This window comes from Agrilus planipennis, unplaced genomic scaffold, assembly GCF_000699045.2.
Source record: "Agrilus planipennis isolate EAB-ADULT unplaced genomic scaffold, Apla_2.0 scaffold36, whole genome shotgun sequence".
NCBI lineage: Eukaryota > Metazoa > Arthropoda > Insecta > Coleoptera > Buprestidae > Agrilus > Agrilus planipennis.
Window position 1 is genome coordinate 1464303 of NW_020438956.1, and position 26827 is coordinate 1491129.

The 26827-nt window shown below is 32.6% G+C and overlaps 1 protein-coding gene and 1 long non-coding RNA gene across 2 annotated transcripts in view; one reads left to right on the plus strand and one right to left on the minus strand.

Annotated features, from left to right (window-relative positions):
- Positions 1–26827, minus strand: part of LOC108738703 (nephrin-like) — a 335427-nt gene that overhangs the window by 2478 nt on the left and 306122 nt on the right. Inside the window, exons 6-7 of the mRNA XM_018472237.1 lie at positions 7327–7615; positions 5401–5886 (exon numbers count right to left, since the gene is read on the minus strand). Of these exons, the coding sequence (XP_018327739.1) occupies positions 5401–5886; positions 7327–7615 (775 nt within the window). The remainder of the gene's footprint in view (positions 1–5400; positions 5887–7326; positions 7616–26827) is intronic.
- LOC108738704 overlaps positions 20868–26827 on the plus strand; it is a 107646-nt gene continuing 101686 nt past the window's right edge. The window contains exon 1 of the long non-coding RNA XR_001938021.1: positions 20868–21098. This is a non-coding gene — a long non-coding RNA (uncharacterized LOC108738704). The remainder of the gene's footprint in view (positions 21099–26827) is intronic.

A 26827-nucleotide genomic window follows, 5' to 3' on the forward strand; every position in this document is an offset into this window, starting at 1 on the left:
TGGTTTGTCGCAATAATTTCATTTATATATTTTTTCATATATTTTAAGTTATTTCAAATAAACCGACAAATAATAGTCGGTATTAGTATAGGAAAAAGACAGCATTCATTCGATTCTTGTAACCAGCTTTCTGAGAATTATAACATCGCATTTTGCACGTAGGCAGGTCATAAAATTGACCGATCGGGCTAGGGTTTATGAGTCTTTTGTCCGGTTCCATCCGGTCGGGCGGTAGTTTCGACCACGGGAAATTCCTAGGTTTACGTACATTTCAGATGTCTTGTTTATGTGTATGCATGTGCTGGTTACGAGGAACAAATGTTGTTGCCATTACTAATAGCATTCGGGTAGCGACCCTTGTCGAACGCACAACATCTTGTCTTTATCAATATTCCCTTTTTGTATTTCGTTGTTGTAATTCAAATTCTAAAGTTTATTAAATCCAATAGTAAATTCAGTTATCCAGTTTTTTATTTTACTTATAATCTACAGAAATTACTGTGTCAAATTAATTTGGGGCACAGTTGTGGTCTAGTGTATATAGGAGACTTACAATCTCCTTGGGAACTTTCCGTATGCTAAGTCCTCAACTTTTTCCAGGTTCGTCAACAGCTTTCGTATTAGCCTGTTGATCACTTTCGGTCAATATTGTAACATTTCGGAAATTTTATAATGGTTATAATTAATCTACAATATCATAATAAATTTCTTTAGGATCATTGTTTTTACAAATGCCTTGCAGTAAAAATTTCTCGTGCATAATCTTGTATAAAATTTATAACCGTCCGTAATTATTAACATAATTTTACTGCGTACACTTTTCGTAAATTCTACTCGACAACTTAAACCTTTTATCTAATAGGTAGATGCACTTATGTTTATTATCTGTTTTATTTTTATTACATCCATAAATATAATTTAATCTCTTTAGCAACCCCTATGATTCCTCCTTCGGTTTATACCTACCTGTTACTTTTGGGTACCAATTCGACCCTGCCCAATAAACAACAAAATACAGACAATATTGTGCCAATTACGTAACTTGGATGATTTGATCTTTTTATATATGTATAAACTAAAAAATATTAAATTACTACTAAACGAATGCAGCGGAAAAAAACATAATAACGCTAAACCCAATGTAATTTCGCGTAGTATGTAAAAAACAAAAGCCTATAAACAGTAGCACACAAAGTAATGAAAGAGCAAAATGAGGTGCCTCGGGCTACCGTTTCTACCTTCAGTTTTGTGGCAGGTTGAAATACATATTAAACGTACATTTTTCGTGTTGCCATACAAAGTGTCTATGTAACTTTCTGAGTATAGCGTGATGGGCATAGAAATCCTTTCTTTTATAATATGGACCGGAATAAACAAAGAAAGTATTAGCGTGGTGAAAAATATAAATGTAAATTAGTATGCGATTCATACCATCCTATACCTAAATTTCTGTTTAATATTAAGCGTCAATCAAAAATAAATTGTGAATTACGATAAATATCTAACATCAAATTGTACTGACTTTTACAAAGAATTGTGTTTTTTTTATTACAATAGAAGCACGAAATAATAAAAATGATGTCTGGTATTGCTGTGGACTATTTTTTATAGTCACATAATACCCAATAGATAACGACAAAGGTAAGTCATAAATTTTGATTGATGAGTAGGTGCTAATGATTCTAAATAATTATACAAAACCGTATTAATTAATTAAGCATTGAGTTAGTGGGGATTTGTTGAAAGATTGCTATTACTATTAATTACTGCAAAATGAAATTCTTTTTTTATTATATTATCCTTTTTTTTAATCCAATTACAAAAATGGTAAATGGATCAAGTTTTGTTTATAACAATTGCAAGTATATCACAGAAATTGAAGATTATAAAGAATTTTTTATGAAAATAAAAAGTTATAATTACATATGTAACAATTTGATACTGTTTTTTAAGTGATTGTTGATCTAGAAAAAGCTTTTGATAATGTTAAAAAGGCGCTAAAAATACTTAAAAATGTAGGGTTGAGATATAGGCGTAGAAGACTGATATGCACCTAGTTTAGACATATAAAGAGCAACAGGTCGTTATAGAATTTAACCACCATCGCAGGGAAGTAAATATTAGGAAGGGAGTTACACAGGGATGTACGTATATTCTCACCGTTGATAACTAATTTGTATATCTAAGATGCGGTTATTATTAAAAAGGCTAGATCGCTTTTGGGATAGGCATGCAGGAACAATACAACAGTATGTTTAAATAAATATAAAATGTTGGTATGTATAGTTGTAAGAGATGTATGTTAAAATATGCCAAGATTTAACATAAAAATAGTAGACGAAAAACTGGAAGAAGTCGATTTTCGATATTTAGGGAGTCAGTTAGGAAGAATCGCTACAGATATAAAACAGAGCAGGATGTAAAACGAGGATGCTATGCTAAAAAAAAGTTACGGGTGATGAGGATATAAATAAATAAAGTGCATAGAAACGTTAGAAAGGAGAAGGAATTAGAAAAAGTAGGAGAACAGAATACTCTATAGAAGTCAATCAGAAATGAGTGAAATAAGTTAGTTAGACATATTAGAAGCAGAAACAGGAGTTAAGGTGACAGATATGCATAAGGCATTAATCTAATCCAATCGATTTAGATTGTGCTCTTGTAGGTATTAGAAAAATTTGAGATTGTCTTAAGATAGGAATAATTAGAACTACGTATCTAACCAGTCTCTGAGCTGAAGACCTTATGAAGATCAGATAAAAAGGTATCAATAATATAGATCAAGCCTATATTTCATTAATTTATACTTTTGTTTGCGACAATACCTTCTGAATGTTCTTAATTGTATCTAACAAGACAGATGATTGTAAAATGTTTTTTAAATTTTCTGATATAAATCGATAAGCATCAGAATAAACAGTAGCCATTTTAATCTTTATATGTAGAATTGTTATTGCATAAATGAAGAATTATTATTTATTGATTATCATCTATCCTAACGAATATAATTAGTAAGAACTGCGTTATTGATGAAAAGTTCTATTAAGAGCAACCGTTTATGAACTGTTCCTTTATATACTTTTATGTGCAATGTTTAATATCTTGCACTGAACGTTTTCCTGTTTGAAAGACAAAGTAGAAATTTTGCCTAACACTTCTCTCGCATCTTAGTTTATTTACTGTCACGGCACCTCGCGAAAGAGTTTTACTGCCCTATAAAACTGGGTTTAACGAAGTAGCGAAACTCCCCTGTCGTAAATATCTGTAAAAGCATCTTTATTTTACAATAATACTGTCAACAGGCCATTTCATTAAACAAAAACCAGATATCCTTCTCTTTCGTGTCCCGTTTTTATTTTTATGGGAAACTTATAAAGAATATCTGTTGTAGTAAAAAATATTAATAGGTAAATCGTTATCTATATTATTGTACGTTGCCAGATATTGATTGCTACAAGAAACTCAAAAAGACGATGACATACATTGCTAAATTGTAGAAAATTTCTACAGCAAAAGGTTGTTAATTGTTTCTTTTGATATGACATTATTAGCTATTACTGGTCTAGGTCAGTTGCGCCCCACGGTCATTTGAACCCAGATTAATAGCCTGGTTTGTCTTTTTTACTTATTATTGGCATTTAGAAGTGATCGAAAACTAAAGCAAACAGGCCGATTCACCCTATAAGGTAAAAAAAACTTTTGGTTGTTTCATTCCCACCAGCCAGGAATCGTGGGAATGGGTGGGTGGTGGTTCTGGTGAGAAAGATGAAACAGACAAAATGAAGACAGAAGAGAATGAAAGATTATCTATGTGCCTAAGTGATCCAAGGAAACCACAGAAAACTTGGACCAAGGCAGACGGACCCGGAATCAAACCTCCCGAATACTAAGCAATGGTTTAAACCTCTAGGCCATGCCACTCAGTCCTGTAACGTATATAAGAATAATCTTATATACCAAAATATCGAATGATGAGGATAACGTGGGTAGAAAAGGTTAGAAATGAAGAGGTATTAGAAAGAATAGGAGAACAGAGAACTCTATGGAAGTCAAAAAAAGATAGGCGAGATAGGTTAGTAGGACACCTTCTCAGACATGAAGGTCAAGTCAGAGACATATTAGAGGCAGAAACAGGAGTTAGGAGGGGTAGAGGTAGACCTAGGTTAGATTACTGTTCGTAAATAGTTAAGGATGTGGGTTGTTCTAGTTTTAAGGAAATGCGAAGATTAGGTCAGGATAGGAAAGAGTGGAGGTACGTGTCCAATCAGTCTTAGGACTGACGACCATATGTACACATATTATACACAAATTGAGATTGGGGCGCAACTATACCATTACCTTTTTGGAATGGGAGGGACTGACTGCGGGGTGCAACTCGTCTATGCCCGTTATTATTAATTGCTTAATATAGTACATATTAATATTCTACAAGTAAAATTAAAACCATGAAAATAAGGGCTTGTAGAGAATAATTTATTTGGTAAAATTTCATTTCATTCAATGTTAATGATGAAGGTTTTCAAAAGCATATTGAGTTCAAAATTCTTAGGGCTGGTTTGGATGATACTTCCTCATAGATTAACAAAAGCTCTGATCAATTTCGTCAATCCATAGGTCCACTAAACCAAATATTACAAGGAAAAAAAAGAAATGAGCAGGGGGTAATTTATGACGTTAGATAAATAGAAATGTTCCAAAATTTAAAAAAGTGTGAAACAATTTTATAATTTTGCGAAATATTTTAACAGTTACATACTTCTGTACGTAAAAGCGATTGATCACATTGTTGCAGCCGTTCTACTAGAAGAATAGTTAGATTTTGGAACACCAAAGTATTAAAAAATCTACTAAAAGTTTCTGAACTGTTGACGAATATCAACCAGCATTCATGATAAAAATGCAATTTTCAATTTCAAACCTTTCAGCCAACATACACCTGGACAGTCAAATTTTAGTTGTTAAGGACTAGGGCTGCCATCCGTCTGGGATTTCCTGCATTTGTCCTAGTTTGAAGGGCGTCCGGGGCCGTCCGGCAGGGGTTCTTAAAAAGTGTCCACTTTGTATTGACACTTTTGTTGTCAGGGGAAATCCAAATTTTTTTTATAGTTAAGCGATAAATTAAAATAAATCATAGTTAAAAATTCATTCATAATAATCCCTAATTCAAGAATGCATGACAAAATAGTCGACGATCAAAGACCCCCACCTGTTCACCCGCGCTGCGTGCTCGCCCGAGCATTCTTGTTGGAAAAGAAATATATTTTAGTGAAAGTTGGGTAGACTTTAGGTGACGGCAGCCCTATTTAGGACCCAAAAAAAAAATGGTAATAAAATGTATTTGTGAAATAACAGTTTTTACAATAAAAATACCAAGTAGTAAAAGAAAACTTTATTACCTACCGTTGGCGGGAGGGGGAATTAAATCAGGATTTTTATCATCGGTACCGGCATCAGTAAAACCCTGGATCGAAGGTCCTAGCGATAATTCATTTCTTTTCGGGCTTCTCCTCCTTTCTCTAACGGGGCTGTCGACTTTAAATCGTCTCACAACAAAAATTATTATCGCTATAGATCCTGCAACTATTAGCGTTGATCCACCGGCTAAGAGAATATACATCCACGGTCCTTTCAGTTTCGTTTCTTTAGATTGGACGGTGGATCTTCGTAATTCTTTTAAACCAGGCGCAGCAAGTGTTCTCGCCATTAAGGTGCTTCCACTTTTCGACCATCCTTTCGCGTTTAATGCGAAAACGACGAATGTGTACTCGGTGGCCGCGTCCAAATTACCAACTTCGAAATCTGTACTTGCTGACGTTATGTTGGTAATTTCGGTGTCGCCTACTTTTACCAGCATGATGAATTTTTGCTTTAGACCACCATCAAAACCTAAACAATAATTAAATTTTTATTGTCTCGATATTATATAAGCATGCTTATTGGAGCAATTTTGGCATTGAGACTATACGTGGCGTGCTGATGAGATCAAATAAGATATAAATTGCAACCCGCGTGTAGAAGTTTCAATAAATTACTCACCAAGAATTTAATCCGTTCTTATTTTTATTAAATTTTATTTCAATTTTATTGTTTATATGTCATAATGTATTTGCTATTTAATATTCTTAGTAGAGTGTTATATAACGGGCCTATATTGTCAATATATTTATGTGTGTGATATTCGTCAAACTTCACACACAACATTGTTTTTCATTTGTTTTATAAAAAATTGCTGTCTCCTACTCTTTACTGGATTTCGCATACAAATGTCATTTTCGTATTGCAATTTCTTCATTTATGATTATGTTTTAGATAAAACTAGGAATTACTTTGCGGTATTTACTTATTGTTTCTAATTTACTATTTGTCACACAATTTTAACTTCATGTTTAATCTTTTTAAACTTATAAAACCATTGAAACTTTAGAATGTGTTGTGGTTTAAATCGAGGCTGAAATGTAAGTGAAAAGTTTCAGTTTTCTTCTCTGAAATGTTTGTATTATTGGAAAGTTTTTCTTTACAGTTTAACTTAGTTAAGAACTACCTAACTACGAAATTAACTAACTAAAACAACGTAATATTGTATAGGTATCCAAAATTTCCTGGAAAACATTAAGTACTTATAAAATTCTCGATGCCAAAGTTTTGTACTGGAAAATATTTTCTGGGTTGTTCACTAATTTTTTTATTGTTTTACACACACATAAAAAATAATAAAATATTTCGGCTTTTACCTATTCAAGATCATTTTAAAATCCAAATAAATATACAGGCATTTTTAAATTCATTTCAAAAGGTTACAGATGCCTCTTCCCTTTACCTAGATGCGCCGTGACAAAATTCCAAATTCAGTTATATTTTATCATGTTAAAGCTATTTTTATCTTGTTCACGCCTAACGTGCATTCTTTCTAATCGCGCAGCTTTTTTCAAGGTCATATCTCTAACCGTTTGATACGAGCTGTTAATTTGCATCAATTCAATTCAGAGTATTTGAATAATTGCAAAACAATTATTCTTTATCTTATTTAGATTTTACAGCCTATAATTTTTAACAATGCATATATTACTGATTTGGCTTGTGGAACTATGTTGCCTTGATGTTGTGATTCTGTAGTTTCATTTCGGAATTTTTCGGTACAATCATGATGAAAAAATTTGTTTTAAAAGGGCAATAAAAGTTTAATTTAAAAGGCTGCGATGTCAGAACATTTAACAAATTTACTAGGTGAAATTTTTTATTTTTCTCTTGGTTGCATACTCAAATGCAGTACAATTTTTTTACCAACTATACCCCGTGTAATGGCTAAGTTGTTAGATTAATACGTACCTTTAACACATGTTATGTTAGCGTTATGATGTGTGATATTGGCAACAACGCAGCCGTTGGGAGGATCAGGCCTTCCGGCTGGTACAATATGGTATATACAGGGTGCTCGTTGTGTTCCAAATTCGTTGTTTCCCCAGCATTGGATTGTACCGTAATCCGATGCGGACATTGGCTGATACGTTAGAATGCTTAGGCCAGCGTTTGCCGTATGCTCCTTCAGGATACGAGAAATCCCCGGGGTGCTGTTAAAGCTCCAACGGAAGTAACGAGCCGCCGGTTCTGCATCAACCTGAAATATGGGTTAATTACACTAATTACGTGGAAAAGCGAGCAAGAAAAATTATCCGTAAAAACGTAGGTACGTAGTTGTGGGTAGCACCTAGGCGTTGTTGTGAAAGCAACATTTGCTGCATAAAACAGTAGCAAACTGGGATGTATGAAACTTTTTTTTGGTTAAGTGCGGTTCCACACAATGGCATAAATGGGTTTTACGTAGACGCTGCTTTTACATTTGGGGTAAAAAAAGGATTGATGGTTATGGGTAGAGATGTGAATTTACTGGTAATAGAAAATTTGGTCGTTACCGCGTAAAATTACCGGTTTCTGACGTCAAAATTTTGAATGTGAAATTTACCGTCAAGCCGTCGCGTCGGTCAGCGTAATTACCGTAAATTACCGGTCATTTGCATCTATACCAATGAAAATCCTTATCTACAAATTGAATATATTGCACATATATTAACCAATCAGAGAGTAGCATTTTTTTAGCCGCTATGGTAAAATAGGCTCGGTCATTGACGCGCTTTTTACCGGTAATTTACGGTAAATTTACCCGTCAAATACCGATTAACATTTCTAGTTGTATGTATTTGGGAATTCTAAACTGCGATTGGATATATGTTAATCAATCAGAGATCAACATTTTTCTAACCAGTATGGTAAAATAGGCTCGGTCATTGACGCGTTTTTTACCGGTAATTTACGGTAAATTTACCCGTCAAATACCGATTAACATCTCTAGTTGTATGTCGTTGGGAATTTTAAACTGTGATTGGATATATATTAATCAATCAGAGATCAACATTTTTCTAACCGGTATGGTAAAATACGCTCGGTCATTGACGCGTTTTTTACCGGTAATTTACGGTAAATTTACCCGTCAAATACCGATTAACATCTCTAGTTATGGGTCATCGAATAAAGCATCGTTCACTTATGACTACTCTAAAGATCTAAGTTTTAATGTAATATAAACTACATGTATCTTGCGCTAGAGGTTCTCCCTTCAAATAACATTTAGCATAATTGCATAAAAAGATATCACAAATTATGCAGTGTAGTATGTATTAAGTCTATTCGACAACAATGGTTTTGATGGTACTCTTTGTGGCATCTGCAGTTATCAAAGTTGAGAGTTTCGGCTTTGTATTCGATGAAAATCGATATTATCGACGAAAAAATACAATATAAAGAATCACATACTTTTTTATGTTTGGCGAAACATGTAGCAAGTAACTAAAAAATTGTGAAATCTTTAAAATCGTATTTTTTCGTCTAAATTATAAAAGAGTTAAGACTTATAATTTAATTTATTATAGCTTTGGGTAAATTGAGAATATTCCATAACGAATTAGCTTATAACGTTGTGCGAAAGACATTTTCCTAACTATAGAGCCTTTGGTTCTGAGTTCCAACAATACTCTTTTTTGGCGGTTTATTTTTTTTAAGAAAGATTTTAATTTTTGTCAATACGAGAAATTTAAATAATTAACTATCTAAGTATTTCTAAATGCAAACTTTACCTATTTTTTACATTTTTTAATATATGTTATCTGATATAAGTAAAGTAGGTGGTAATATAGATAGTTTGTTTTGATACGTTGTTTATTTTGTAAAAATATGATATACTTACCTGGAAAAGACAGTCTTGTGTCGTATCGTTTCTAAGGATTTCTTTTTATTTTTTTTACGGGGATTTTGTTCGCAAACGTTTCACAAATTGAACGTATATGACATACAGGATTCTGAGCAAGGATGCAAAAAATTTTGTCAGAGATAATAAGTTTTCGGCTTTTGTTTTATAAGAAATTCATATAACAGAAATGTCAAGAAGAGGAAGACAAAGGAATAATTAAAAAAAAAAAAAAAAAGAAATGTCAGTAACATCAACAAAACCTAAAATATTTATTAAGAAATATCACTTGTTTCAGTCAGATGTTGAAAACTGTTTAAATAATAAAGTAAATGATTTCTCATCAAGTTTTATTTCAAGAAATAAGGAAAAGGTAAACGTAAAAGTAAATGTTGTTTCCTTCTGGTGTGTGATGCATCAGGATATTAATTTTTGGTTAGATATTATTGGTGAATGGTGGGATAGGAACTCACTTTTATTGCTTTTTTGATTGTCTGGATTAATAGTTAATTTATTGCATGTACTTATTTTATTAATATTATACCATACATAATGCTGTTATTAATCCATTAGGGATGTTAAAAGCAGAAAGAGGAGACTGTGGTAAAGTTTTAATCAAAAATTAAACTGAGTCGCGCGTTGATAATGCCCACGTATGAAGTGGGCGCAACACGTGTCCGCTCAAATAAAGTTTTTTTGTGGTAATTAGGGGCGAGTCTTCCTTTTAATTTTTAAAGGTTTGTTAAAACTTTCGACCTGGTTATTAATGAATAATTTTTCTATAGTAAATAAAAGAAATCAGAGGCGATCTTTGAGATTCACACGGTTAACAACAAATAGTTTTTGAATTACATAAATAACACACCGATCTACTTTTTACAATTTATCCCACTAGTCCGTTGCTTTGTAAGGGAAAATAATAAAAATTACAATTTGGATCCGAATTTGTAAATATAAAATCCCAGCAGAAATAAATTTACTAGGTATTTTACTTGATCTTACAAATTAAATTGTAATAATTAAAAAACTTGAAATAATTTTTAAAAAAACATGTCAAATTGTGATTATTACAAGTTTTACATTTACTCATTTACAATCGGAAATTGTATATTTTTGCGTTGTCATAAAAATTTCGTTTTCTCCGTGTAAGATATCGAAATTCAAAGTAAACAATAATAAAAAACAAAAACATCAGACACACTTCATTTTTCATTACCGTTAATCTAATGTAAGTTTTCAAGAAGAAGGCTTTTTAACAAAAGCATTTTAACGTTTTTTCTTATTTTGGTATCAGACAGATGTTGATGTAAAGATCAAAGTATTACCATCCTCTTTTTTTACTTTTTAAAGTGGTTTTCGATAGAAGTATAGCTGTCCCTTTGTAATTCGGGAAAAAGGTAAACAGATCCATCCAGACCGTTCAAGTTAACTTTTAAAGGTTTAGCCTTTTATTTCTTATTTCTTTTTAAACATAAACCTTATTCCTTAAAGATTGGAAAAACGAATAGGTATTTACAACGGCCTACGAAGTTTATAAATAAGATTTAGGTAAATCTTTACCAAATGCTTCTTATCCACAAGGACAAGGTCGGGCAGAAATGTTTTGGGTTTGATCGACTTTTATAGTATTATAAATCTGTACAGGGTGACAGGGTATTTAAAACCATCGGATTTTATTTCAGATATCCGTGATACACGTCGATTTTGTCCTCAAAAAGGACATTTTTTCTATTCATGGATTTAAGTCATACTTGTAGAGGGGGTGGCCGCCAAGGTGGCTGGTAGATCAAGAAGTGACATCATTTGAAAGGTTCTGTATAATTAAGGTGAAAACCTAATTAGAAACGTAGGTGGAATGAGACAACAGAAAGCTCTCAACCAAGCTTTAATTAATTAAAAGCTCAAATTGTAAACCATTTACTTCTATCCAATAATAAAATCCCTGTTTAACATTCTTTTAAACATTCAAAATCTCTTATCCTGTTTAACAAATACATAATTCTCAATAACGTGATTCTTATTTTCAAGAATCGCCACAATGCGTGGGTAGATTAAGTCTCTAAGCAAATTGAGTTAAATTATGCGTTAGAAAAAATAGACCCACAATGCAGACTGCGAATGCTGTTCTCTCATTATTTTAGAATTCAAATAACTCGTAACGTACAGGTATATTCGTCAAAGAAGCCTGTCCAATATAAAAAACTTGGGATTGCTCACAGTTCTTTCACTCATTTTCTCACAAATTTTTCATTACTTTCATTATGCTCATGTACGAGATGAATCTTTTGTAAGATCTGAATACATAGTTCAACGTTGAATTCTTGAAGGAGATTTCAATTTTCTGGTGTTTGATGTATAGTATATTTCAACCTTTGCATCCTTGTTGGTAGTAACAATATGTCGTATTTCGTGTTTTGTTAGCGGCATATCCAGACTGCACGAATTTAGGTTTATTTTCTTAAGATGTTGTTATAAACCCCTTCTTTACAAAAATATACTGATTTTATTTACACTGGCTATATTTTATTTTAATCGAAATGTTAGGGCGATTTTATAAAGAAATTTTAACCCCTTTTTATTTTCTATTTATTTAGTGTCTTGAACAAAGAGGGTAATTTTATAGAAATATTTCTTTGTCCTAAATATAACGATTTAGACACATGATAACTACATTGTAAGAGAATTTAGCAATATACCTTTACTTGATACTAAATATAAAATTAATTGGGAGCGAGCAGACCAAATAACAGTGGGTGTATCAGTAACTAATTGTATTTGCCAGACATTTACGGAAATAGATGAATGTATGCAAATTAGTTTGATCTTGTATAACATCGCTGTGGTATATTTGCCGATTTCGTAGGTACTGTGTATTGGGGTTTTATGTATATAAAGTTGGATTTAACTAGCATTAAATTAATTTATCAACTGTGTATCTCCTTCCCCGTACCACATTAGTGATTAAGTGCGATTATAGTCATTGCCAAACATAAAATACCTGTTTCTGTTTTCTACTTTAAATACCTTTTTCTAAACATTAATATTTAAGTATATTTGGACAGCTTTTAAAACTTGTTTATTAAAAAAATATTAAATACAAACTACAACGGTATGGTTTCTACCATAGTCGATTTTTCCCATCTTATTATTACTATTTTTAAAAATAAATGTATGATAACCTGATTAGATAATACCTACTATTCGTCTCCATTAAATTATTTTATTTGTTACGAAAATTGAGCCCAAAATATATTTCCCATATATTTAAAATTTGTGGACTGTAAATAATTGTTAAAGGTGCATGTTTGGAGCGCGGCGCTGTACGGGTGCGAAACATAGACTAAGGGCGCTGCGGCATGGCCTAGAGGTCTAGACCATTGCTTAGCATTCGGGTGGACGCCGGTTCGATTCCGGGTCCGTCTGCCTTGGCCCAAGTTTTTCTGTGGTTTCCTTGGATCACTTAGGCAAATGCTGGGGCAGTAATATTCCACAGATAATCTTTCATTCTCTTCTGTCTTCATTTCGTTCGTCTCATCTTTCTCACCCGAACCACCACCCACCCATTCCCACGATTCCTGAAGGCAGGCTCAAGAGGGCCTTCCGTCCTACCTTCCGGCCCGCCCACCAGCATTACTGGCTGGTGGGAATGAAACACCCAAAAGTTTTAAGTTTTGAGGATACCGTGGATGGAGAAGATTAGAAATTAAAGAAAATGCGAAGATTAGCCCAGGATAGGAAGGGTGGAGGTGCGTGTCCAAGCAGTCTTAGGACTGACGACGTTATATGATGAAAAAAATGTGTTATTTGCCTATTTCAATGAAGTCGATTTATGTTTTGGAAGGAGTTTAATGTACTTATCCTATATTAACGGTATAATAGGTAGTTAAATACTAACGATCTTTTTTAATTGATTATAGAAGTCGCACAATTTTTACGTTTTATGTTATCTAACTTACGTAGGTATAGCAATTAATTAACGTTGACGTTATTCGGGACATTTTCTTTCAAGAAAAGCGCTAGCAGCTGTCATTTTTAATCTTATTCACATAAAAAGTTTAACGTTTTTAATCAAAATTTCCAAGACAAACCAAACAACATTTCAGAAAGTGTTAACTTTAGGATATGGAACTGTAATGAAGAAGTCTTAAAAGTTTCGATTAAAATGGGAAACGGTTCCAAAACTAATAAAAAAATATGGAGCCAGGTTGAGACATAATCATTCCTTCACTTCAAAAAGCACTTCAATTATAAAACCGGGAAGGTAAAGCAATGGAATTGAAGTACTTTTCTAAACCCGTTTAGATGATTCTAGAGACATAACTCCGGAAAGCTCTTTAATTACAATCCTCGTTTAATTCATAAAATATATGCCGTTCATTTGAACAAAATGGAAAAAATAGACATACCGACATTTAATAAAGTTTATTATTCATTAATTATTATAATTATTAAAATCACAAAAATTGTTGATCAGGCATGCAGGTCTAATAATTTTAATTTAATTTTTTATCATCATTAGGTCGTCGGTCCTAAGACTGGTTACACACGCACCTCCACTCTTTCCTATCTTGAGTCAATCTTCGCATTTTCCTAAAACTAGAACATCCAACATTCTTAACTATTTGTGAACAATAATCTAATCCAGGTCTGCCTCTACTACTCCTAACTCCTGTTTCTGCCTCTAATGTGTCTCTGACTGGACCTTTATGCTCGAGAAGATGTCCTACCAACCTATTTCGCCTATTCCTTATTGACTTCCATAGAGTCCTCTGTTCTCCTGTTCTTTCTAATACCTCTTCATTCATAACTTTTTCCATCCACATTATCCTCATCATTCGCCTGTAACACCATATTTCGAACGCTTCTAACCTTTTCTTTTCCGCAGCGCCCACCGTCCATGTTTCGCACCTGTACGGCGCCGCGCTCCAAACATACACCATTAACAATCTTTTTCGAATTTCTGAATTCTCCATTCGCGAGCATAGAAGTGACTTCTTTTTATTGAAGGCGACTCGATCCTGCACTATACTCTGCTATCCCTACTACTCCTTCCGTCCTGACTTATCTTCTTCCTAGATGCCTAAAATCAGTCACTTCTTCTAATGTTTCGTCTCCTATCGTTATATTCGCTCTTTTCCTACTTTTTCCTCCCTTGCAAATCAGTATTTTTGTTTTACTTTTATATATTTTCATACAAAACTGTTTTGTCATTACCACCTTTTCCATTTTATTTAAAGCTATGTCTAACTCCTCCTTGCCTAGATGTTAACACTCCTATATCATCTGCAAATCTAAGAATACTAATCTTTTGCCCCTGTGTCTATCTATCCCTACAGTTGTACTGTCTTTAATGATATTGATCGCATCTTGGATGTATAGATTAAAAAGTAGCAGTGACAGTGTGCATCCCTGCCTGAATTACAAATAATTTATATGAAAAAGCTCTTTCCGAATTTTAGCATTTGCTGAATGAGCTTAGTAAGATTATTTCGCTATACTCAAGTTTGATGTAACTTCTGAAGAAGTAACAATATGACGAAACAATATTATGAAGCTTATTCAATAAAATTTTGAGCTTTTTTATTTGTTTGGACCATAACTAATATGCAAATGGAGCTCATGTAACATATATAGTTTCCTTTTATACTTTATAAGTTCCTTTGAAGTTGTTCATTTTCAGAATGTGTAGCCTAATTGCTCTGCAGAGTGTATCAAACACATGTATATGCATAATTGCAATGAAGACTAGAAGCATAAGCATCAAAAAGGATTCCGCACTACAAGGGAATTTTCTGTTTGTATTTTATTAATTTCGTGACACGTTGTTTAGAAACTATAAACCAGAGACCAAATTCCTCTTTGTTGTTGTTAGTAATTTTAGGGCTTGCGATTATCGCTAGTGTAATCCCAGGAACAACTTACTGAGTAGTGAGTATATGTAAACGACATTGGTAGTGACAGTTAGCAATTTACGGTTTAATTAAAGTAAAAGACATACAGACGTACGTGTAAAGGTATGTATACTACGTACCGGGTCAGAAGTGTCTAACTGTCTTAACCTGTGTTGAGAAACTTGTAGAGGATGAAACAATAATATAAAGGATTGTGGGCAAGTTTAGTACCTCCAAAACCAATCGTAGTGTTAGGAAGTGTGGTTTTGTTTAGATTTAATTGAATTACCTCCAAATCCCCCTCCTAATTCATAAAAGATTGAAGAAGTAAGTAAGTTCTTATTGTAATGGAAGAGCAAGTTTTGTGTTTGACATGATCGAGTGGAAGTGCTACATTTAATAAAGATAACAATCATAACCATTACATAACAATTTGGAAATTTTTTTATGGAATTCATCAAATTTTCAACGAGTAAATGAAAAAAATATCAAAGCATAAGAAGAACACTGTAATAAAATATTGTAAATTGCAATGGTTTTAATTGTTTTATCAACTGGAAGATATCTCATACAATTGTTTAGGTTTCTCGATAATTTTCAAAAAGCTAAAAAGGGAGTTTACCATTCAATGTATCAATCAAGACACAGCCCAAACTGCCGAGTAAGGAAGCTTCAAATTTTGCACAAAGGTTTCTTATACAACGATATTACTCAGTCTAAGGAGGTGAAATAGAAAGGTTAAAGGTACACTACGAAGGATGTTTACAAATTTCAACCCCTAAGCGTATCATAGTACCTCTCTTCCTATGTTGTGGTTAATTAATTTTTATATACAAATAATATATTTATATTTTTTTCCGTCTCTAAGTACGACTTGAGCCATGTATAGAAATTTGAAAATTTTGGAGGGTTTGCAATATACCTGATCGAATACCAAGCAGACCAAATTGTGTGCAACCATCAGCCAGTTACAGATGTACCTACTTCATGACAGTCAAATTCTGAAGATGCACAAAGGGCTTTAGAGCTTTTTCACACGAGCTACACCTTGTAACGCTTCCGTTGCGCTACAGTAGCGCGACAGTTGCTAGTTCGTATGTATAATGAGCGGTTTTTTGCAGCGCTTTGTTGTTGTAGCCGATGTATACTTCGTTTAGTTTCTCTAACGATGTGACCTTTAGTTTGACCGGCGCGAAGTAGAAAAGAACAGCACTAAGCCAGAAAAGAAAGGAGACAACCCTCGGCCAAACTCTTAACCGGTGGGGGTTGTATAATCCGTACAGTACTGCACGGAAAAATTGATCATTTTGTCCACTAAAACTGCATTGCACAAATGTGTTGTTATTGGTACCATTTACTACTGAAAATACCAACGAGATGTTTATTTATATTTGAAGACATATTAAAGGCTTTAACGCTTGTTTTCGACTCGCACTACTATCATGATTGAACAAAACTTTTAGCAGGTACTGTATGAAAAAATATGTTTAATAAATAAGAGTCGAGAGTATAACGAGCTTTTTTCTCCCTACCTACGATTTTGCCAGCGCGCATCCAAGACATTGGAAGAGGCACATTGCTAGAGAGAGTAAATGAAATATAGTAAGGTATCTATTTCAAATTTAAAGAAACTACAGTTGTTAAAATGAAGTCGCAGAAGAAAGACGGGGAGGAGCTTGCTTTATTAGCGCTTCTGACAAATAACACAAAAAAAGAAGAATATAAAGAATCGGAAATATTGATGGGTCGATCCTTACAACAGCAATCGATTGATAAAAGCATTTCTATATATCTTTCTAAGATTTTTTTTTATACCTCTCTTAGTATATTTAGTTCCGCTTTATTTTATCATGAAAATGTAAAATTGCATTTGCAATTCGATATCACAAATAGTTGATATTAGATGGCTAAAATAAAACAGTGAGTGAGTGCCGTAATGTAACAGATTTATGTTACTCATATTTTTTCAGAAATGGCATGTAAACAATGCTCTAGCTTTGCTTGAGTCTTAAATGAAAAAACGGACAAGGCGAATGAATTTGCTGCAATACGTTTTATGATGAAAAAGGATGAATAATTGTAGAATCATTTATTACGTTTTTTACTTTTTTCTTCAACGTATATTTTCTTAAAAAACACAATAAAGTTGACATATGGGTTTGATATAAACCCATTTATGCAATCAAATGAGTATATAGGTCCAAAAGAAAAACTCTTATTGATGTCTTACTGATAATCAATATGCAGCCGAAACTATGTTGTCGATTTGAATTAACTTTTGACAGAATTTGCTAGTAAATATCGTGGAACAACCGTTATTTTCATACAGTTTAATGGATAAGTGTTTAAAAGCATCTCTGGAATGTTTGCCTGTTTCAGAGGAAAGCTGCTTCGGATCGTTTGGACCAAGACCGTACTAAAAAATGAGAGAGTATGTTGTTGGGCACGTAAGATGAAAAATAAACATTACTTTTTATTTGTATCATTAATAGGTAACGATTAAAGAATAAATAATATACTGGTTACAGTCCTGATCTGGATCTATATATTGACCCGAGTATTTTTGTAGTTATAACGCAAATTTTTAGACTATTTTAAATTTTATAAGTCTGAAGTCCGAAATATGGTGTTACCGGTGAATGATGAGGATACCGTGGATAGAGAAGATTAGAAATGAAAAGGTATTAGAAAGAATAGGACATCTTTTTAAACATGAAGGTCTAGTCAGAGTCATATTAGAGGCAGATACAGGAGTTATAAGATTAGATTACTATTTCCAAATGGTTAAGGATGCGGGATGTTCTAGTTTTAAGGAAATGCGAAGATTATCTCAGAACAGGAAGGAACAGAGGTGCGTGTCCAACCAGTTTTAGGACTGACGACCTTATGATGATGAAGTCTGAAGTTTGTTACTGTCGACATCTTGCATGGACCTGTACATATTTTGCTTTTTTACATTTTTCATATATTTAAGGAATAATAGCTGACATTTCGAGATATAGACCTTTTTTTCCTGATACTGGCGATGAAAGAAGGAGTATGTCAAAATTGTCAACACGAAAGCACATGAATGTTAATATCAAATAAAATACTCTCAATTTTTCTGAAAAGTTCAATGGAAGTGAAGACGCATTTTTAATGTTTTTGTTAGCGAATAGATTTCAGGTTTATTCTCACTGCATAAATTAGGCTTGAAAAGAGTTTGAATTCACTCGTGTTAAAATAAATTCAATGGTTTTCATAGCGGACACCAAGACAATCTGAGCAAACAAGAGCTTTTCTAATACAATAAATCAGTTTTCACGAGTATTTTGTTTCTGTAGATGAATGGCTTTGTTAAGTATTTAATCGAGTTGAAGATATTATTTAGAGTCAAACATGACTTAGTTCAATTAACACAAACAGTTGCAGCTTGATAAAATCGGTGGAGTGAAATAAAAGTTTGCGATTCGCATTCTGAAAGAAAAGAGTTTCTTAAAGCGTGATAATTGCGTTATTTCGCACTACAAAATCCCTCTTTGTTTGCTTTAGCCTGAGCTAGACATTTATTTTTTACTTTGAGGAAATGAAAGTCTTTATTTGTCTACCCAAACAATGACCATTCGTCAAGGAGATAATTCTTTCCATTAAACCCTCCTCATTTCCGCCTTATAGACTACATCCCAACGTCTAACAAATTAAGTTACAGCTGTTCGCCTAAATAAGCAAGAAGAGAAAGATAATTTGTTATTTGGGCCAGTAAAAGCTCTGTCAAACAGAGATAATATTGGCAAATAGAGCAGCACTCATTGATCGGTAATTAGTTAAATCCAAAAGAAATGAACTGAATAGGAGACCAAATTTTCTGAAAAATTTTGAGAAGGTAATAAAATTATCTGATTTCCGTATTTGTTCCAACGTCCTAATAATGACTGGGGGCTAACACTACTTTTAGGCTAACTTAATTAATCAAACAAACAACCATTTTGTCAAAAAACTATTTTGTTTAATGATGGGAAAAAAGTAGGATAATTATTTGTTATACAAATTATACAGCATTTAGATTACTTTTTTATTTTTAAATTCAATGAATAATATACAGTGTAAACTTTATATAACGACAATTAAGGGACTGAACATTTTTCGGCGTTATAAAGAGTGGTCGTTAAATGGAGAGAAATAAAAGATTTTATTTTACTATTCCATAATAATATGCATTTACCAATATAGTGCACACTTTGCACACGAACATTATTATTCATACATTGCGTATAGCCTGTTATCTTCGTCTGATGTTTTTTGCTGCTCCAATATTTTAATTGTATTTTGTTACGTATCTTACTCATATCTTGAGATACTGCTGGATCAATTTGATTATATAAAAAGTATTTTTTTAATAGTTTCGCTGCATCAAGTGCTTGTTTGATGCTTGGTGGAGGGACAGGATCGTCTTCTTCAACAACGTACACAGCTGCAGTTCTTATCTATTTCGGCAACTTAGAATGTACTGCTTAATGATTTATAATGCCGCATTGTTGTCGTTAAATAGAGTGAGCGTGACGCTATATAGAGTGTAATATTGTATAGAAAACAATGTAAACCAGCTAAAGTCAAGCAATTTCGACGTTTTAAGGAGTTTGTCGTTAAATCGAGTGACATTATGAAGAGTTTACACCGTATTTATTCATTGTCTTCAATGGGGTCCTTTATATCCCTCGGGGCCCTGGGCTGCAACCCAAAAAGCCCATATATAGATCCGATTCTGTATTTTACTCCTATTTATGTGCTTTTGTGTATCTTTTAATGTCCATTGGAAAATTATTGTACTTTTTCACATGACAAATTATTAGGAATTGTTTTCTACATAAGTCTTAATATGCGTATGCGCTATTAATTATACGTATTATTATTATTAAGACAAAAGAGAAAGCAATTTTATTTTACTTTTGCTCCTTGGAAAATAATGGTAAACAAAACAAAACACATTAAAATTTCGCAATAGTAAGGATAGATTGGAAATTGCAAGGTTACAAAACAAAGTAGACGTTACATATTAACTAAATCAAGCCAAAAAAATAAGAACCGATCTCTTTAGAACAAGACTAAGGTAAAGATCAGAGATGTGCAAAATAGTTTTTTAGAAGTATTTAACTAATTAAATTAATTAAATAATTCTTCTTTAGGCTTTCTTATTTGCCTTTGTCACCCGTTTTAATTGGGGGAAAGACAAGATGGCAGAATAGTTTGTTTAGCGTGAAAGATTAAAGCCAAAATAGGGTTGCAAATAATTTTATTGATGTAAAATAAACAATCATTTTATATCAAAATACCTACAGCCCCATTTTGTTTCTAATCTTTTACATATTGTAATAAGAAAAACAAATGGAATTCATAGTTTCTTTAGCTTTGCATTCATATAATAAGTGAAATTTTTCAAAATCAACATACAGCAAAAACTAACCATAGCCTAATCTTCAAAAGTTGCATAAAATTAAATACAAAAAGAAATAAAATTTAATCATGTCAATATCTGTATGAATGGTACTGCTACAGATAAGTACCATGAATCTAAGGATATTACATTACAACCCAGTGTATTTTCATATTGATAAAGCATTATCAGTTAATCAACCAGTATTTACGCAATACATACTTTACTTTGTTTACATTTGTTAAAATTGCTTATAAAAGAAGAAAAACCAAAATTAAGTAATAAATTGTAAATGACTATATTTTACAATCTGACAACAGTGCTTTGACCCCACTTCTTAAATTCTTTTTAAAAGTCGGAAACTTGTGTAATATCAGTCATAGTTTGCATTTTTACAGTTCGTTCAGTAGTAGTGAGTTGCTCGGGGTATTAACGTGACGTTTCGGTAAAGCTCGTGGACATTTCGTTCGCTGTTTGTGATAAAGTAATAGCACTATTTAGATGTAATGATATTTATATCGGTCAAGAAAGCTGCAGAAGTATGATGAGGATATTGTAGGTGAGTTGGATTTTGCAGTTGTAATGGTATCAGAACGTATTGATTTAAAATTTTCTGATAAAGGAGAATATGAAGTTCTCATGACTGAATAAGTAGTACCTACTTATAGTATGTATGTTGCATTATTGTGTAAGTATTGGCAAATAAACCAAAAACAGTGTAAACTCTTTATAACGTCACTCGATTTAACGACAAACTCCTCAAAACGTCGAAATTGCTTGACTTTGGTTGGTTTACATTGTTTTCTATACAATATTACACTCTATATAGCGTCACGCTCACTCTATTTAACGACAACAATGCGGCATTATAAATCATTGAGCAGTACTTTCTAAGTTGCCGAAATATAAAGAACTGCAGCTGTGTACGTTGTTGAAGAAGACGATCCTGTCTCTCCACCAAGCATCAAACAAGCACTTGATTCGCGATATGAAACATGTTGAAATACACTAAGGTTAAGGATAGGTGGATTTTTCACTTACAATTTTTTATAAAACGTATAAAATTAATAATTCCTGATAAAGAAAAGTGAAATGTTCTCTTTCTGAGAACCTGAACCCTAACAATATACTTGTAATTTGCAATACAATAATCACCTGTAATAAATAAGCCTTTAAACAAGAACCAAGATTACAGTAACATGAAAGTTGAATAAGTTGGATAAATTTAGTTAGATATGATATCAGAATGCCCAATGATAAAATGGTAGAAGAGGATTTAGAAATTGATGATCCTTTTAATCTTTTCAGGCGATTTCAGATTTAACTTGTATTTGTATTTATAAATACATTGTCCTTTAGTTATAACAATGTGTAGGTATGCTTATTAAAGTTTGACGAGCTTTTGTTCAGTTTTAGTCAGGATGAAAATTTCACGTACCTATTTTTGATAGTGTAGTTCTCGTTTGTTCGCTACAAACTTGATACTTGGGAAAACTTGCAACATTGTTTTTTATCAGAATTTGATTATAGCTTCAGTGTTATTAGTATTCTTTGCGCGTTGAGAGTTGCTGAAATTTAAATAAAAAATAAAAAGCCTGCCAGGATTTAGTCAGAGAGAAACCAAAGAATTTTATAATTAAGGAGAGACTTTTGTACTTGAGGGCTTTTCTTTGGAAGTTACATGAAAGAAGGCGGAAAAGATATTTTCTGCTATGTTGGCTTGATGCCTTCGTAAACGCGGTAAAATTGAGGTGGAAGCAATAAAAATCGCCAAGATTCTAGAAAGAACAAGAGAAGTTACCTCTTTATTAAAATTTTTATTCCTGCTTTTCGTTTAATATTTTGACAGACAACAAAATCGGGACAACTGCTATAGTTAATTGAATTGTACCGTATTATTTTCACAAGATCAGTGGTGTAGCTAGAAATGTTTATGAGGAACTAAATAAAACTATTTATTTCCCAAAATTTCACAAATACGTTTAGCAAGGTGTTTTCTCAGCTGGAGTTTCAAATTGCTTTAAACAGTTCTTTATTTACTTTAGCACTTATTGATAAAGCAAACATGGATTTTTAAAAATATGTATATCATTTTATGATTTTCTTGCCTATGTTTGTTGATCCGGCCACTGAAAGGGCTTTTGTGCCCGATTAAGTTCTAGAAGAAGGAGGTTTTGGTGTGTGTTTGCCCGGAGAATTTTAAATCCCGTTTTTCCGCGAAATGGTCGATAATTTTTTTATTAACAGTTTAATTGTTTAAAGCGCCATATTGTATCAATATATATAAAAATTGATAGCTCTACTTATGATAAATAATAGCCTTATGGTTATGAACAAATTAATTTAGTATTTTTCATGAAAAAAAAAATGAAATGGTGCAACTTCTTATTAAAAAAAAGTTTTTTTTTGCATCTCCTTTTAAAACTTATATCATGTGCATTAAAATGAGAGGCTATAGAGCTTTTTATCTTAATTAGAAGCCGAGTTCTGGGTGATGATAATAATTTTTATATTATTGTACCTATCTACTTAATTTACAATATCTTCGGCTCTAATTAATATTTTTTAATAAATATCGAACAAGGTGGTTTCTAATGCGTACAGATATCGATTTATATAGTTTTCAAATTGATTCCAATATATGACGCTTTAAACAATTAAATTGTTAATAAAAAGTCTTTGACCATTTTTCGAATACGAATTCTGCAGATAAACATAAACGAAAAAACTAATAGGTCACGAAAACCCACTCAGCTACCGGATTACCTACTTAAGAACAATTTCCGACTATATTGCTGATATTTGAGTATATTTATTAAACCTGTATCGATAGTAGTACGAGGTACGAGTAATACATTGCAGTCAAGGAATATGTTGACAAATTTTACATCTTCATTTACTAGTCTCATGAGGCAAAACTCCTGTTACAACTAGGTCGTTATAAGGAATGTAATAGCTATGTATCTGCAAGTTTATAGCTTAATTAAACGGAAACTTGGATGAATTTGGTATATGTACTGTTATGTTCTAATACTATAAACACCTTTTTTACTTTCACGTCATTAGTAGTTAATGACCCATAATAATATAAGGGACAGATAGTAATTGTTAAGTTAGTTCTAAGTTTGGTTTTGTACCTCTTTGACCTCTTTTTAATAAAGTCTTTTCAAACGTTTAATCCTATTTTGTATAACATCGACTTGGTTCGATTGAGTGTTATCAAAGGGTTAGTGTTCGAAATAAGAAGACTTTACAATTGTTCTATTATTGTCAAAACTCCAATTATTTTACATTGAAAGGCAACGTCCTGGTGTAAATTAAAGGTGTCTTTTACAATAATTAAGTAGAACACCCAGTTAAACGTGTCTGGGATAAAAACAACGTATTGTACGCCGACCATAAGGGATCCTTCGGACCAGTCCTCAGCGTCGTGACGTAACAAAATTGGCGCAGTCAGTAGGATCTTCAGAGGAATTTCTTCGAAGATCAACGCTAGTGATTCGAAAAGGTTTTGCAGAGATTCATCTTCAATCTTTCACCATACCGGTCACTAGAGGGATTCAGAGAAGCTGTCACAACCACATCCACCCGTGACTAAATTAGCTGACGAGGAATTCCAAGAGAAATCAATTCTATGCATCGGGCATCTTTTCTCCTAATCATCTGGTGAGTAGTTTTTAATTGTATCCAGTGCTTTAAACGAATTTATTATGTCTTTACAACCGGAACAATCACAAAACGCCACCAGTACAAATAAAATTTCAGACTCAATTTTTACAACATTGTTGAATAATTTACCCGTGTTTAATGGAGGTGAAAATGGTATTTCCTTAACTCACTGGTCTAAAGTTTTAGATAATTTAATTAATTTATGTAATGATTCTCAAAAAGATATCGTAGGGAATTTCATTCTCGCAAAAATTCAGGGTGAACCCCGTAGATTATTACAAAATCGTAGTTTATATTCAATAACAGATATTCTTGAATTTCTCATAGACACATATGAGGACGATAAATCTTTTGAACAGTATGTGTTAGAAATGTGCACCATGGTTCCAAAAGATAATTCGGCCCAAAATTTATATCATGATGTTGCTAAATTAGAAGACGCAATTTTAAGGTCCACTATTCCTGACAAAGTCTCAGACTTTGTAGAAAAATTAGCAATTTCTGCTTACCTTTCAAAATTACCCCCTACAATCAGTAATATTTTACAAACAAAAAATTTTAAAACTTTACGTAAATGTTTCGAAGAAGCTAAAAATATTGAAAAAGGATTTAAATTAAGACAAGTCAATAACGCTGTCTCTAGACAACTTAGAGGTGAAAATCCCCCTAAAACTGATAAAATTAGAGAAAAACCTAAGAAGGAAAATTATGATCAAAATTTTAAACCTAAAACCCCCCTTCAACAAAAAGATACAAAAATAATTATTTGCGACCATTGTAAAAAACCTGGTCACAACCGAGATTCATGTTTTAAACTTAAGAAACAACAAGTAATAAAATTATTAGCCGAAATTTGTTCAGACGAGGATTCTGAAGAACCATCTAGTTCATTAAATTCTCAATTGCAAAATTTAAACTTATTCACGGAGGCGCAACAGGAGAGCACCGACTCCGACGAATAAAAGACTCTTCAATTCCCAACAGTAACTTGATTAAATTATCACTTTTTAATATTAAGTCAAATGACGGATTACCCCTAATCAAAGTTAAATTATTTCAGAAAGATTTAGAATTACTTATAGATTCAGGAGCTTCAGTGAACATATTACAAAAATTTGATAATTTGCCAGAAATTAATAAAACAGATAAAATAGAGTTACACGGTATAAATGGTCAACCCTTTTTCTCTGAGGGTACAATTCAAACGAATATTTCGAGTGTACCAATAAAATTTCACATTTTAGAAAGTAACCTTCTAGGCGTAGACGGTATTATAGGAACGGAGTTTTTAACCTCCACAGGTGCTTTAATTAATTATCACAAAAATTACCTCAAAATTCCATCGCAGAAAATGTGTATTCCATTACACTTCATTAAAAATAGGCAATTTGTACATCTATTACCGCGTCAAGAACAGGTCGTAAAATTACAATTACCACAATATGAAGTAAACACCGACTATCACTTAGAAAGTTTTAATATTGATGATAAAATATTATTCCCAGAATGTTTTGTACGGACTAATGAGCAAAAGGTAATTTATTTAACATGCATTAATTTGTCTGACAAAAACGAACAAATAGAACTTGATCACTTACACTTAGAACCTATTAGTAAACCAAATATTAACAACATTAAGTCATTTAAAAATTTGGCGATTTCAAAGAAACAAAGAATAGAAACATTAATTAAGCAAATTCGTTCAGACCACCTTAATGATGAAGAATTAAAATCAATCATTGAATTAATTTCTAAATTCCCCGACATTTTCTATTTAGAACAATACGACACACTTACTTCCACTGACATAATTAAACATAAAATCATAACAACAGACGAAGTACCTATTGTTGCGAAAAATTACCGCTATCCACCTTGCCACAAACAAGAAGTAGAAACACAAATAAAAAATTTATTAAACCAAGGAGTTATAAGACCTTCTTTTTCCCCATGGTCCAGTCCCATTTGGATAGTTCCAAAAAAAAAGGATGCTTCAGGGAAAACGAAGTGGAGAATGGTTGTGGATTACCGTAAATTAAACGAAAAAACTATTTCAGACAAATACCCACTGCCAAACATCGACGAAATTTTAGACTCACTAGGTAAAGCTATTTATTTTTCAGCGTTAGATTTGACATCCGGTTTTCATCAAATTAAAATGGATGAAAAATCTATTCAGAAAACAGCATTCTCTGCTAACGGTAAATTGTATGAATATACAAGAATGCCGTTTGGCTTAAAAAACGCACCTAGTACTTTTCAAAGGACCATGAATATGGTATTAAACGGCTTAACACCCCAACAATGCATGGTTTACATTGACGATATTATTGTTTACGGATCATCCCTCTCAGATCATAACGCTAAGTTAGAAAATGTCTTCAATCGTTTACAATCGCACAATTTAAAAATTCAGTTAGACAAATCCGAATTTCTTCGCAAAGAAACGAACTTCTTAGGGCACGTTATATCTAATGAAGGTATTAAACCAAACCCAGAAAAGATATCGGCAGTTCGCAATTTTCCGGTTCCAAAAACTCAGAAACAAGTACGCGGATTTTTAGGACTTAGTGGTTATTACCGCAAATTTATTGAAAATTACGCCAAGAAAGCCAAGCC